At 45.3% G+C, this 15,253-nt stretch overlaps 4 protein-coding genes across 4 annotated transcripts; all 4 read left to right on the top strand.

The window, feature by feature from the left end:
- Window positions 1–2,646: 2,646 nt before the first annotated feature.
- Window positions 2,647–2,922, top strand: SAMD00019534_107820 (hypothetical protein; the record flags this gene model as incomplete). Its single annotated transcript, XM_012893811.1, has 2 exons — window positions 2,647–2,738; window positions 2,865–2,922. 2 exons carry the CDS (start codon window positions 2,647–2,649, stop codon window positions 2,920–2,922), a joined length of 150 nt encoding a protein of 49 aa, XP_012749265.1.
- Window positions 2,923–3,392: 470 nt separating this feature from the next.
- Window positions 3,393–5,783, top strand: SAMD00019534_107810 (hypothetical protein; the record flags this gene model as incomplete). The annotated part of the gene is made up of 2 exons (XM_012893810.1): window positions 3,393–3,620; window positions 3,684–5,783. 2 exons carry the CDS (start codon window positions 3,393–3,395, stop codon window positions 5,781–5,783), a joined length of 2,328 nt encoding a protein of 775 aa, XP_012749264.1.
- Window positions 5,784–6,348: 565 nt separating this feature from the next.
- SAMD00019534_107800 (hypothetical protein) lies at window positions 6,349–10,438 on the top strand (the record flags this gene model as incomplete). Its single annotated transcript, XM_012893809.1, has 3 exons — window positions 6,349–6,672; window positions 6,743–6,975; window positions 7,048–10,438. The coding sequence occupies 3 exons, from the start codon at window positions 6,349–6,351 to the stop codon at window positions 10,436–10,438; spliced, it is 3,948 nt and encodes a 1,315-aa protein (XP_012749263.1).
- Window positions 10,439–11,322: 884 nt separating this feature from the next.
- SAMD00019534_107790 (hypothetical protein) lies at window positions 11,323–15,137 on the top strand (the record flags this gene model as incomplete). The annotated part of the gene is made up of 9 exons (XM_012893808.1): window positions 11,323–11,563; window positions 11,632–11,849; window positions 11,918–11,936; window positions 12,022–12,228; window positions 12,298–12,927; window positions 12,993–13,322; window positions 13,376–14,011; window positions 14,079–14,396; window positions 14,470–15,137. The coding sequence occupies 9 exons, from the start codon at window positions 11,323–11,325 to the stop codon at window positions 15,135–15,137; spliced, it is 3,267 nt and encodes a 1,088-aa protein (XP_012749262.1).
- Window positions 15,138–15,253: the final 116 nt, after the last annotated feature.

The following is a 15,253-nucleotide window of genomic DNA, read 5'->3' as shown; positions in this document are numbered from 1 at the left end:
ATAATATCAGGTGTTCCTCCGACCTGCTGCAAATACCAAGATCCTTTATGATACTCTCATGCTACACAATATCTAAATATCTAGTTGTTGCTCTGAAGTGTTGAATGCCAATTCGATGCAAACCTGTAACATCATTCACAACAACTTTGCAGCTTATCATCAACAATTGTAGTTAGTTAGTAGTGTTTGTTCATAATGCGCTGCTTACTGATCAGTTCACAGTCCCACCATTGTTGGTTGTTGTTGATCTCTACGCCCCATAGACCACAGAGCTTGCTTTGACCTCAGACCAAAGCGTCTTTTCATGGCTCGAAAGGAGATTCGTACCTCATGTGCGTACACCCTCACCATTGTTGGATACCATCGCATGTATGGTCATAATCATCATCGAGGTGATGTTGGATGGTCCTCTACTCGTTGTGATGGTATTAACATAATGCATCGATCATCTCTAGAGTGAGTAAGTAAGTACGAGTGGGGGAGGGCCTGCCGCGACGGGGGATGGTATGGATGAGGCAAGTCCGCATGATCGGACACCGACCTTATTATTATTGTAGTTAGCATTTTAAAGGTGAGACAGACTTCAACAACAGACGAGTCATTATTCTTCCAACCTTTCCAAATCATCTAAACAATCAAACAATCAAACAAACCAATCAATCAAACAAATATTATCTATCTATTTATCTATAATAATCTTGTACATAACTATCTTTATTCACTACCTCTACTTCTCCTCTTCAATCACAATCTCAATACAATCACTACTCACTAATTACCAATCCATCATATATTCCTGTTCAATCATTCAATCATATCATTGTATATATATTTATTCGAAACCTCAAATGTAAGTTGAATATACATCCACATCAAGTCAATCATCTAATCTTGTATTATAATTATTCTTATTATTATTATTTTTTAATTGTCTTGATATAATAATTGATGGATCTTGTCCATTTATTGACTAAAAGAGTGTATAACGTCTTTTTGATTGGAGTAATGACATTAATATATAATATTATTAAATATAATTGTTTAATGATAGCTTGCACCTTTTATGGCAATTGACCATCTACTATGGACTCGACAAGTCCTTTTATGGAAATGTGTGCCCCACCAGATATCTGTTCGTCATTCTTCCAGTGAACCACAAATGGACGTTGGAATTGTGGGAGGCGGGTTTGCTTCCCGATGAAGTTGTGATCCCGACTGACTCGTCTCGTCTTGTCCCAAACATTCACCATTGCCATACCATCAATACACCACATCACATATGAATGAGTGCCAGACAACATCAACAATAATAACGACCATGGATCTTTCAAAGACGACTTCAATTGTTGTCACTTTCGAAAGTAGTTGTTTGTTAGTTACATCATCATAATCATAATTATCACCTATCTTTCATATATGAACACTTAACAACAGTTAGAGTAACTGTAGCAGTGACAGTTGACAATATTATATTCAGTAGTGACGACAGATGATCATCTGAATCTAGATCACATACATCCAATTATAAATCCACATCATCATCATCCCTCACTCTATCGATCGATTGATTGATTGATTGAATGATTGATTGATTGTTTGGAACATTACTGCTTATTACCAGTCAAGTCGAACAAGGCAGTCAATCTCACACCAAACATATACATGAACAGTATCCGTTTGACAGGTCCGAGGATAGCCATCCAACCATCAACGAATCAACGAAGTAATTAGCCTTACCATTATCATAATATGTAGAATGTTCGATCAAATATCTATCACATAGTGTATTATAATTGATTGATTGATTGATTGATTTATTAATTGATTGTTGTGACCATCTCTGGCATATGCAATTAGTTTCCACATCTCACACTCCATCACGTGATCGATCACTGGAGTGGGGGGTTACAGTTCACTCTGCATTGTCTCTACAACTTCGCGTACACATACACTTAAATCATATACAATGGCGGACCAAGCAAGGACAAGTCAACCACGCTCTCACTCACTCTTTCCACCACTATTGTGATTGAATGAGTGAGTGTTCATCCTACAATCACATAGATATATGTGTGTTGCATGTGTGTTGATCAATCACAACAGTCGAAGATGAATGATTGAATGTTTGATTGATTGTTGGCATGCTGCAATATGACGACGAAGACGACGACGATCATAGTGTTAATGGATATATGGGATGTATGGATTTGGTGATGACGACAAGTGTCGCTGGGTACATATCTACGATACTGTTATCACATCGACAACACTCTCCACACACACTATCACTCACTCATTCAAACGACAAACGTCTCGTCGATTACGGATCCCTCCCTCGCCACATCCATCCATCCACACTCGCACTCACTCACTCTGTCACTCAATCACTCAATCAATCAATCTCTCCAATGTGTGTGATCATAATGAATGAATGAATGATCAGCTGAAATGGAGGGAGGGTCACATGATCTGCTCCAACACCGACATGTCCATTATACTTCCATTGTTGTGTGTTGACAGTCAGCCATCAAGCCAGGCAAATCAGTGTGACTGGAAGATAAAAGCCTGCTTCCATCAACTTCATGACCACTCCCTCTCATCAGAAGCAGAGAGCGCGCGCGCGAGAGATGATGGATTGATGGATTGATGGATGGATGGATCCAGCCAGTCTTGTTGTTGGACTATTTACTCACTCCTCTCTGGCGTTTCCCAGATTCACTAGTGCATTCCAACTCCAGGTATCTCTATATCTCCATCTGGCAATCAATCAAGCCAATCAATCGGACTTAACAACTTTACAGAGACAGACATCATCGGTAGAACCAGAAATTGCAGTCATATAATATCATCTTGATATCCATCAGCGGCAAACGGAAACATCAGCAGCAACAACAGCGACAGAAGATTAAGGAACCACAGTAGGAAAGCTTGTCCAACCAGTCAACCATCCAATCCATCCTGCCAACCAGCCAGCCAGCCAGCAACCAATCCCGGTTGATCTGTTTATTAGGTACGTGTGATATGTTTGTTTGTTTGTTGTTTATTGTGGCCGAGCACTCCATCCCATTCCTGTAATGCTCTTGCACTCTCCTCTCACTCACTCACTCAGTGGTCGCGATCGCTCGTGACTGACTGCACGCCAGACAGTGAGCGCCATGGTGTATTTGAGTCCATCCAACTAACTATAATCTTCTCTTCTCCTCTCTTTCCCTCCTTCCTTCCTTCCTTCCTTTCCATTCCCTAGATCTCATCTAGCCCCCACCAATCTCATTGACACATCATCATCAATCACCATCGTCATACTCCTTGGTCAGTATTAGACATTATTTATAATAATAATAATAATGAATATAGTATCACCTCAATCATCGTTTGGTACATTCAGCACAACAATGAGCAGTCCATACCATGTTGGTGTCGGTGGAGGTGGTCATCACGTTCAATATGCCACACAATACCAATATATTCCTCAATCAACTTCCACATCAACTGATATATACACCAACAACCTCAACAACCTAAACAATACCAACCTGGACTCATCAATCAATTATGATCTCCATCAATCCAACAACAACAATATTTATAATCATAATCTCCAAAGTAGTAGCGGTGACATTGTAAGTACCTACCATCATTCACTCAATCAATCAATCAATCACACTCTAACTAACTCATTCAAGGACAAGGTATACCTCCCGGAACAATGTGATACAATTTTGACCGATGCCAATTGGGACGAGAGGGAGACTATGATGCTCATTGAGATCGCCGGTACCTTGGGCTTTAACTGGACTGAGGTGGGAGCCCATATGAACAAGTGCCCTGAAAGCTGCCAACAACGATACGACTTGGTGATCAAAGTGTTTGAAGCCAAGCCATTGACGCAGTCCTCTTCGGCCGTGTCATCTGCTGATTCCACATCTTCCAACTCAACAACATCATCTTCATCCTCGACATCATCATCCTCCTCATCATCAACAACAAACTCAAAGGATAACTCAAGCTCATCACCAGAGCACTCACCAAACCTCAACAGCTCACTCCAGTCCCCCACGGACGATGACCAACATAGTGATGACAAAACTTATGATGGCAGTAGACGAAGGAAGTCAACCACAACCATGGACGCCAGTTCAAAGAAACGACATAGACGCACTGCATCCGAGATTGATCGCACATATCGCTGTTACCTACCAGCCTGCAACAAGTCCTATGGTACTGAGGGCGCGCTCAAGATGCACATCAAGTTGAAGCATCCAGGCGCCAAAATACCAAGCTCCAACTTCTCGCCAAGTCTCATCGCCTCCAACTACTTTGCCAACCGTCTGGTGTCGCCATACTACTCACCGACATTTGTTGCTCAGCCATATCCTGGCCATCATGCCATGCCTGGTGAGCCAATGGGTCCGGTCACATGTGGCAGTCCATTCATTTCGCCAAAGAACACGCCACAGTTCTCCCCAATGGCACTCTACTCTCGCTCGCCACGCCCCATTCTCCCTGCATCCGCGGCCGCCGCCGCTGCATCAGCAGCCGCAGCCAACTCATGCGCCATGATGTCTCCGCCTCTCTCAGTTTGCCACGGTGCCATGCATCCTGCCAAGATGGAACAATTCCAATTGCAACCATCAACCGATCAGAGTTGCCAACAACAACATCAAGGTCATCAGCCCCATGCACAGGCCCAGGTCCATCACAGCCAACCCCAACCCCAGCCTCAAGTCCAACACCCATCACCATCGCCAGTTCCAACCTCTGGTGCTGTTTACAAGTTCTCAGATGTACCCGCGTTGTCCATCACTATTGGAGCTTGGGAGAAGTTGTCCAGTTACTGCGGCGACTTGGTGGCACGCTTCTCATATACCGAGCGCAAGTTCATTTGGGAGGTGATCGATCAGACATCGATGTTGGCCAAGATGGAGGTGAACTTTGATGATGTGTCCGCTTTGGAGCTCCTTCCCCAACCAGACGGATTGATAGAGTTGGTTGTGATGGTGACCGTGTCTCCATTGTTCTTTGAGGCCCACCATGAGGAGGTTGCAGGCGGCCCAGTCTACAGACAGTGTGGCGACTTCACCAAGGGTGAGGCGTCAATGTGCATGAGACATGTGTTGCGCTTCAATCCCAATGCCTTGATAGCACCACTCGATGCACTCTGTGGAGCTGACCCAAGGTTCAACTCAATGGTCAACCAATATAAGATGCGCGACACTCTATTAGCATCAACTACAACGATGTACTATCAACAACATCAACATCAACAGCAGCAACAACAACAGCAACAACAATCTCAACCTCAACAACAATATTTATACCAACCATGTGAGGTTCACCAGTCTCCATTGGTGACATCCACTGGACATCCAACTCAAACACCTCCAGAGCTCCAACTCCAATATCAACAACACCAGCAACAACAACAACAACAGCAACAACAACAACCTATATTCTTCAAACAACCTATTCCTCATCATACATTGTACATCCCATCATCCTCTATCGATCTTTTGCCCGACATACCCGAGGTGACTACAATCAATGGCAACAACAACAGCGATATAACAAACAATAGTGTACAGACACAACAGACACAACAACAACAGACATCAGTGTCATCCACTCCACTCTACTCCTCAACCGAACTCAATCTAAACCGTTGCTTCAACGACATTGGGCTATACAGTCCAGTGTTTGTGTCTTCCAACAATAACATCTCCAACATCTCCAACAACAACAATGCCATTGCATCGCCAACCGGGACAAACAAACCATCCATGTAAATAAATCAATTATTATTTAGTTTCCCAAGTCCAGACTCTAGATCTAGAACATAAATTTGAGCTACTTTCACACAAAAAAGAGTGAAACAGTCAAGTCTCTTGGTGAGGCCGGTTGAGTCTCTTGAATTTCTTGGAAGTGGTCCGTTGTCAATTCCATCTTTGACAAAGATCACCCTCTTTGACATCATTTGAATCACTTTAAAACCTAGACTGAAGTTGTACAAGTTGTAACATGGATAACTACATTGGACAACATAATGACGACAATGATGATGATAATAATAACAATGAGAATGGATCATCTTCTTCAAATATATTCATAACAAGAAAGAAGGCCAGACTGAGTACAATTGATCCAAGTCTCAATAAATGGAGCGCAGCAACTTCAACAACAACTACAACCTCTACAACATCTACAACATCTACATCATCCACAGCACAGAGGAATAACAATGGACTTTCAAGACCTGCTCAACAAACGAGCAAGGGTGGCGCATCTACATCAAAGAGGGCTGCGAACAGCAGTATGATTAACAATAACAACAATAACAAAAACAAGAATACAATGACAACGAAGCAATCATCATCATCATCACAGCAATCATCATTCTCTGGTCAGACACTGGACTCACTTTCAAAGATGGGAGTGTCAACTATGAGTTCAAGATCAGTCGAGGAGAATGTTATCAATTCGATCGATCAGGCAATCGCGCAAGATCAGATCAGAGAGCTTACAAAGAAGCTTAACAAGGTGCGCAATGAGATATCATCAATACAAGACTTTATCGAGAAGAACCATGATCATATAAAGGCCACTACCTTTGCACCCAAGTCTGCCATCGATCCTGAAGAGGTCATCAACAGTTTGATTGTGTTAAAGACTCTCAAGGTATGTGTACCTCGTGGCTAGTTCGTACCATAATCACTGCTAACGATTGATTGATTGATTGATCGAGTAGCAAAAGAGACTTGATGAGCTTAATGCTGAGGAGAGGAAGCTCAATGGCCAAAAGAAGAAGTTGGAGGAGGATCTGCAGAAGATGGAGAGGCAGAAGAAGTACAAGCCAGCCAATTCTGCAGAGTTCAATGCGCCAAGCTCACTGGATCGTGCCTTTGGGTTTGGTGGCCAGTCAAGGGAGAATGAGAAAGAGAGGCTGATAAGAATGGGCAAGATCACTCCATTCGCAAATGTGTATGTACATTCAATCAATGAATGAATGAAGTCTGGCTTGGCAAGGTCTAATCAATCAATCTCGCGAGATAGACAACAGAGCAGGAAAGCAATCGTTATTCCAGTCATGGACAATACAAGTCAAGCTGGAGGTGGAGCAGGTGGTAGATCAAGTCGGTTGGATAGTGGTGGACGCTATTCATCAACGACGAGAAGAAGCAAGGGTCTCAAGCCTGGTGTCAACTCTGCCGCTGCAGAAGAGCGTCATGAGAAGCGAAAGAAGTGGATGGAGAATGCCAACAAACAGCATTCCAAAAAGTCAACAACATTCTACGATGATCTCAAGAATGATGACATTGTGCTGAGCGACGAGGAGGAGGAAGAGGAGATCCAAGACGAAGATGTTGTTGACGAGGCGATGGAAGTAGACAACGAAGTGAATGAGGAGAATGACGAGAGTGCAATCAATGTTGACGGCAATGAAGATCCTGTTGATGTTGATGCCGATGATGATGGAGGAGAAGAACATGAAGAGGATGACGATGACGACGACGACGAAGTGATGGAGGTCAAAGATGACGATGAAGATTACATAGACGAAGAAGAGGAAGAGGAGGAAGAGGAGGAGGATAACCGGTCAAAGAAAAACAAGAAGAAGGAGAAGATATCAATTGACATACATCAAGAGCTGTGGCGAGACGATGCCAACGAGAGCAACTATCAGGATCGACTGTACCTTTGGAAGAAGGACAGATTACGCAAACAAACAAACTACACCAACAAACTGCTGGGCATCAGCAACAGACCAGTGACCACCTCAGCTCAGCAGCAACAACCACTGGACGAGAGTGAGATGAGCCCAATCACCACCTCCGAACACCTAGACGAGAACATTGATGTGGAGGACGAAGATGCCATTGTAAACCTGCTCAATGATAACTCACAAGGCGAGCTGGACGACAAACAAGAGATTGAAAATGAGCAGGTGCTCGAGGAGGAGGTGGCTGAGTTGGACAAGTCACTGGAGGAGCAGGACGACGATGATGAGTTTGGCGAGGACTTCCAAGTCGACGGCGACTTCAAGATACCATACGAGGTATATCACAGACTGTTCGAGTATCAGGTCACCTGTGTCAAGTGGATGTGGGAGCTGCACAACCAAGAGTGTGGTGGCATCATCGGAGATGAGATGGGCCTTGGCAAGACTGTCCAGATCATCTCATTCCTGGCATCACTTCACTACAGCAAGATGCTTGGAGGCCCAGCACTCATCATTGCACCAGCGACATTGCTCTCCAACTGGGTCAAGGAGATACACACCTGGTGGCCTCCATTCAGAGCCATTCTCTATCACTCCAGTGGCACAAGTAACAAGGACAAGAAGACAATGAAGCAACTCATTGAGACCGTGGCATCCAAGGGTCACATCCTGATGACAACGTACGAGAGTGTTCGAATCAATCAAGATACTCTACTCAAACATCATTGGGAGTACATCATCTTGGACGAGGGACACAAGATACGCAATCCCGATGCCGACGTAACACTCTCGGTCAAGCAGTTCCCGACCAGCCATCGAATCATCCTCTCTGGCTCACCCATCCAGAACAAGCTCACTGAGCTCTGGTCGCTCTTTGACTTTGTGTTCCCTGGCAAGCTTGGCACACTGCCCATCTTCAAGACGCAGTTCGCCGTGCCCATCTCACTGGGAGGCTACGCCAATGCCTCCACGCTGCAGGTGCAGACGGCCTATCAATGCGCCGTTGCTCTGCGCAACTTGATATCGCCCTACATGCTCCGTCGTATCAAGGCTGACGTGCTGCAGTCCCTGCCGTCCAAGAATGAACAGGTTCTGCTCTGTCCTCTGACGCCATTCCAAGAACGCGAGTACCTTAAGTTCTTGGCGAGCAATGAGGCCACAGATGTGCTGGATGGCAAGAAGAACCTTCTCTACGCTATCGACATTCTCAAGAAGGTGTGCAATCATCCCGACATCCTGCTAAAGGACGGTGAGGACAAGCCGTATGATTACGGCAATGTGGAGCGATCTGCCAAGCTCAAGGTGGTGCAGCAGATTCTGCCCATGTGGCAGCAACAAGGCCACAAGGTGTTGCTGTTCTGCCAGACCAGACAGATGCTCGACATTGTCGAGTCGTTCATCGTCGAGTGTGGCCTCACCTATCGAAGAATGGATGGCACTACGTCTGTCAAGACGAGACAGTCGTTGGTCGAGGAGTTTAATCAAGATCCGACTCTGTTCATCTTCCTGCTCACGACCAAGGTTGGTGGATTGGGAATCAATCTCACTGGCGCCAACCGTGTCATTCTGTTCGATCCCGATTGGAACCCGTCCACCGACATCCAGGCGAGGGAGCGTGTGTACCGTATTGGCCAGCTCAAGTCCGTCACCATCTACCGATTGATGACTACGGGCACGATCGAGGAGAAGATATACCATCGCCAGATATACAAGCAGTTCCTCTCGAACAAGATCCTCAAGGATCCACGTCAGAAGAGATTCTTCAGGTCGCGCCACTTCAAAGATCTCTTGTCCTACAACAAGGTGGTCAAGGGCTCAGAGACTGGCGATATCTTCAATGGAACAAACTCAGAGATCCTACCCGAGGACTTTGCTGCGAGCCAGCAGAGGAAGAGGGGCAACAGTGGTGTTGACAGTCCACCAGCCGCCGATGCCGACAGTCCAACATACCAGACGCGACCATATCAGCCAGGCGGAGGCAGCAACGACAACAACAACGACGATGAGACCAAGGAGTCAGAGGATGCATATATTCTCAAACATTTGTTTGAGAAGGAGGGATTGAAGAGTGCTCTGAAGCATGACAGCATCATGGAGCAATCAGGACCCGAGGCTTCTTTGTTGGAGAACGAGGCAACCAAGATTGCCAACAAGGCTGTGGAGCTCATCAAGTTGTCGAGGGCCAAGATCGAGTCACAAGGCAATCGACTGTCGACTCCAACATGGACAGGACGATCGGGCACATCGGGCATCCCTTCGACCTTGGCTGGGCACCCACTCGAGGGTCTCATTGCCAGTCCTCCACCAGCAACAACAGGTGGTAGATTCGGAAACAAGAACAAGGCTATCTATACCCCAGCATCTCCAACACTCCAGCCCATCGTGTCGATCATACCGGACAACAAGATGAACAACAACAACAAACCACTGGTGGGTCAAGCCGGCAAGGCCAGTCTGGACTCCTCTGCAATCCTCTCCACACTGCAACAATCGGATATCGAGAAGGCATCCGAGATGTTTGGTGGAATCAAGCCGTCGGACATCATCAAGAACATCTTTGATTTCCTCATGAGCAAAGGCGGCAACTCAACTACACAGGCCATCATTGATCACTTTGCGCTCTCGATATCAGCTGACCAAGCTCCCTTGTTCCGCAGCCTTCTGAAGAGTGTAGCAGTGTTTAGCAAAACCCTCAAGCTCTGGACGATCAAGCCAGACCTCTAAGTATTTATTAAACATTGCGACCCAGAGTGTGGAATCATTCTTGAGTTTTAGGATTGTGTGCTGATGTTTGTGATTGCGAATGGATCATCAATACACAGCGAGTGGTGAAGACGGTCAAACTCACAATGATGGTTGATTGGATGTGTGAGTGTGTGCTAAACTGAGCCTTGAAGTGGTTGAATGATCAATCCGACAATTGACCAAGCGCACACAGGTGTAGAGCCAATGATGGGGGTTTAATGTTTGGAGACCCCCTTACTTACATTTGCCCTGTAATTCCATTCCCCATTCATTCGACGATGTATGTGATTGGAATCCAGCCAATCATACAAAGATGTGGACATTAAATATTCATATGATGTTTAGCCTCCCACGAAAAGAATTTAAATAGTGTAATGATCATTATTGAGGAGGAAGGATAATTTCCAATACACTCGAATAGTTGTATGAGTGTTTGGTAACTTCTATGATGATTGTTGGATCATGCTGTCTGACTGACTGGCAACCTCACCTCCTCCTCCTCCAGTGATATCTTGTGATTGATCATTGATCACATGATCATTTGCAAAATTGGAGTATTTTGGCTCAAAATTGATCATTTCTTGAACTTACCAGAATTTACCAAATATGAACAAGATAGGGTAATAAATAAAAATATAACTAATGTTATATTCTTCATTGTTATTTGGAAACTATGGGATAAAATAAAGAATTAATTATTATTACCTAATATTATTTTTCGAATGAATCACACTGTCCAGGCTGGTTTGTGTAGACGTTGGTCCAAGCAATGAGAACATCCATTTGGCCATGATCACCACTCAAACCTTCTTTATCCAGGGTATCATCTGGGATGACTCAGCCAAGAACCAGGTATCCTCGACATGAGAAAGAGGTTCAACGGTGCCACAATGGTTCTGAAGGATAGCACTGGTAAAGAGATCTCGAGGACCACTGGTACCAATGGTGCCTACCTCTTCAATGGCCTCAACGATCAACTCTACTGCATTGAAGCCATACCAACATCACCCAACTACGTTGCTGGTCTCTACAAGAATGACAACGCCTTCAACAATGGCAGAAATTGCTTCGTGGCCAATCCAAGCAAGAGCAATGCTCACTTTGGTAAGTTAGTGATCATACCTGGAACCATTCCACCACTCACTCATCATTTAATCACTCAACTATTGTAGCGCTTGTCAAAATTGATCTGTATGATAGCGAGTACCGTGTTATTAGATCCGCGTTAACCAGTGTGGATGGAAGCTATGAGTTCCATGGTCTTAACGCTTGTGTGTACTGTGCCTCTGGCTTCGACACCAATGAAAAGTTAGTTCCAGAAATGACAACGTCTACATTGACGGTTCCCACTGCTTCCATCTTGGTCCAGACGTTGATAACGCTCATTTGGGTATGTCAACAATGAATCAATCTAATAATCGATCACTCACTAACTCGTCAATCAATCAACCATGGTAGCCACGATCAATGAGCCAGCGTATAGTGTTGCTGGTGTGATATGGGATGATACCCTGCACAAGAATGGTCTGTTGGACAAGAATAGCAAGGTTGATGGTACTAAGTTGGAGCTCAATCAAGACATTTGATCAGAACCATTGACTATGCCACTGGAGAGTTTGAACTCACTGGACTCCCCGCCGGATCATACTGGGTCAAGGCCACCCCAGGTGACTCAGCATTCACTGCAGGTCCCAAGCAAAACGACAACGTCTTTGAGAATGGCGAGTACTGTTTCAATGTTGGTCCATCCATCACCACCGCACATCTTGGTATGTAACCCATTCGTGGAACTATCCCATCCGCCACACTCACTGACCCAACCCCCATCAATCATACAGCCTTGGTCAGGAAGACCAACAAGGTATCTGGATTCATCTGGAATGACTCTCAGAACAACAAGGGTATTATGAACAAGGACAAGCCATTTGGTGGTGTTCGCATGGTATTGAGCAAGGATGGCAAGACTGTGGCGACTCAAAATGACTTGACTGGAGCCTACTCATTCGAAGACCTCACACCCGGCAGCTACTGTCTAACCGCCTCCAGAACCGACAACACCTACTCCCTCGGTGTCAACAAGAACGACAACCACTTCACCAACCCAGGCGGCAAGTACTGTTTCAGAATCATTGATTCAGATGTCACAGATGCCAACATTGGTTGGGTCAAGATGTTTGGATTGGATGTTGAGGTCTGGGATGACTCTTTGCTGAACAAGGGCATTCATGACCCTACAAAGGTTATGTCTGACGTAAAGGTTGAGGTCATTGACGCAGAGGGCAAGGTGATCAGCACTCTTACCACACCACAAGGTCCCCTCCACATTAATCTTCCACAAGGCAGCTACTGTCTCGCTATTAGCAAACCAGACTTCCTACCATCCGAAGCCCATGACCAAGACAACCACTTTGATGACAAGGGTACACTGTGCTTCGATCTCGACACTGACAATGTTAAATACCTTGGAGGTATGTATCGCAACACGTTCAATCCATCAATTAATTGACACTAACACCCTTGATTAATCAATCAGCCTTATACAAGCCAAGGACTAAGTTCTCTGTGTCTGGATTCGCTTGGGATGACTCTGAGCTCAATCAAGGCACTTTGGACAAGACCAAGCTATTTGGTCCATGGGGAATGAACCTCACAGACAAGGATGGTAATGTGTTAGAATCAAAGACTGTGACCGGTGCATACTCCTTCACCGACCTCGATGCTGGCGACTACTGTATCAATGCTACTTTGAAGGTTGCTGGTAACCAGTACTACTGGTGGGGCATGCCAAGAAAGGACAGCAAGTTCGATGGCGGCAAATACTGTTTCACCCTCGGTCCAGATGATATCACCAATGCCCATATTCGTAAGTTTGATTGATTGAAGATATATCAGTGCACTAACATTCGACAAAATTAGGCTCCACCAAGTTACTCTCATACAGCATTAGAATATGGGATGATACCACTGACAACCAAGGAATATTCGATGAGGACAAGCTGATCCAAGGAATCAACTTTGAGTTGAGGGACGAAGATGGAGTGCTGATCTACAAACGAGCTTCATATGGCGGTGCACTCATTCTTAAGGGTCCACCAGGTAAACTGTGCATCAACCTGCTGCCACCATTTGGCAAATACATCCCATCCAGTGTCATGAAGAACGACAACATCTTTGACAGCAATGGCAGGTACTGCTTCACTTTGGACAAGAGTAACCCATCAATCAAGGGTGCCATGGTCAGGACCGTGTTCAATGTTTCCGGTTTCGCCTGGGATGACTCGGCCAGCAACGCAGGTCTCCTCGACACTTCCAAGCCATTGAATGGCGCGATGAAGATGGATCTCACGGACAAGGATGGTCAAGTGCTCAACTCTGTGCCAACGTTCAATGGAAACTTCTCCTTTGCTGACATGCCAGCTGGCGATTACTGTCTCAAGGCCACACCCGTCGAGACCAAGTATCACACCTGGCTCATTCCCAAGGGTGACAGCAAGTTCAAGGACTTATCATACTGTTTCACTCTTGGTCCAGATATGATCGATGCCAATATTCGTAAGTCACGTGGATCATACGCTCATTCGATCGATCACTCACTCAATCCATCAATCAATCAATCCAGGTGCATCATTATACCGCAACTACACATTGACCGTTTGGGATGACACTGTTACCAACCAGGGTCTGTATGATTCTACTAAGAACATCTCTGGAATCAAGGTTCAGTTGAAGGATGCCGAGGGTTCCACCAATTACCCACTCTTGACCACAACAAATGGACCTCTGAAGATCAGGGCACCCCAGGGTATGGTGTGCATGACCCTCACTTCCCCCGATGGCAAGTACGTCCCATCCACCGTCAAGAAGAACGACAACCTCTTTGACAGCACTGGCAACTACTGCTTCAAACTCGAAAGAGATGGACTGGATCTCAAGGGTGGTATGTATCATCAATATTTGATTGATTGATTGAGAGAATGAGTGTAATCATACTGATCAATCAATCATCATAGCCATGGTCGAGGCTCCAACGTTCAGCATCAGTGGAAATATTTGGGATGACTCGGCACTTGATCAAGGAACACTTGATATCAACAAGCCATTGGCTGGTGTGGTCATGGTGCTCAAGGATAAGAACGGAAAGGATTTGATCACTTTGGACAACACTGCCACTAGTGCAGGCACTTATGAGTTTGAGAACATACCTGCAGGCGATTACTGTATCCAGGGTACATACACTGCTGGCGGCTACTGGCCATCACTCAAGAACAAGGACTCCAAGTTTGACAATGCCGGTGTCTACTGTTTCAAGCTGGGACCAGACATCACCAATGCCCACTACGGTCTGATCAAGACGCACAAGGTCAGCGGCTCAATCTGGGATGACAGCGCCGACAAACAAGGAAAGCTCGATCCATCCAAGTTGGTGCCAAATGTCGATGTCACAGAGACCGATGCCAGCGGCGCCACCTTTGTCTTCAAGTCCATGGGCAGATACTTCTACTACGTCAAGACCACCCAGAACATTTGTCTCCAATTGACTCCACCAGCTGGATACACTGCACTTGGAACTGTTGTCGGTGACAACAAGTTTGACAACACCAACAAGGCTTGTTTCTTGGTTGACAAGGACATGCTCAATGTCGATGGTGCTCTCATCAAGTCCAACAGAAGAAGATAGACGATCAGTCATCCATTCATTCAAACATGTTTCAATCATTAATACAATCAATCAATCAATATTCAATAAAGTAATCATTAATGATGGGGCTGGAATAGTTCCAGCCTCCGCCCCAC

This window comes from Acytostelium subglobosum, assembly GCF_000787575.1.
Source record: "Acytostelium subglobosum LB1 DNA, scaffold: scaffold29, whole genome shotgun sequence".
Taxonomy (NCBI): Eukaryota; Evosea; class Eumycetozoa; order Acytosteliales; family Acytosteliaceae; genus Acytostelium; species Acytostelium subglobosum.
The sequence above is the reverse complement of the archived record's forward strand: the minus strand, read 5'-3'. Positions and strand labels throughout refer to the sequence as shown.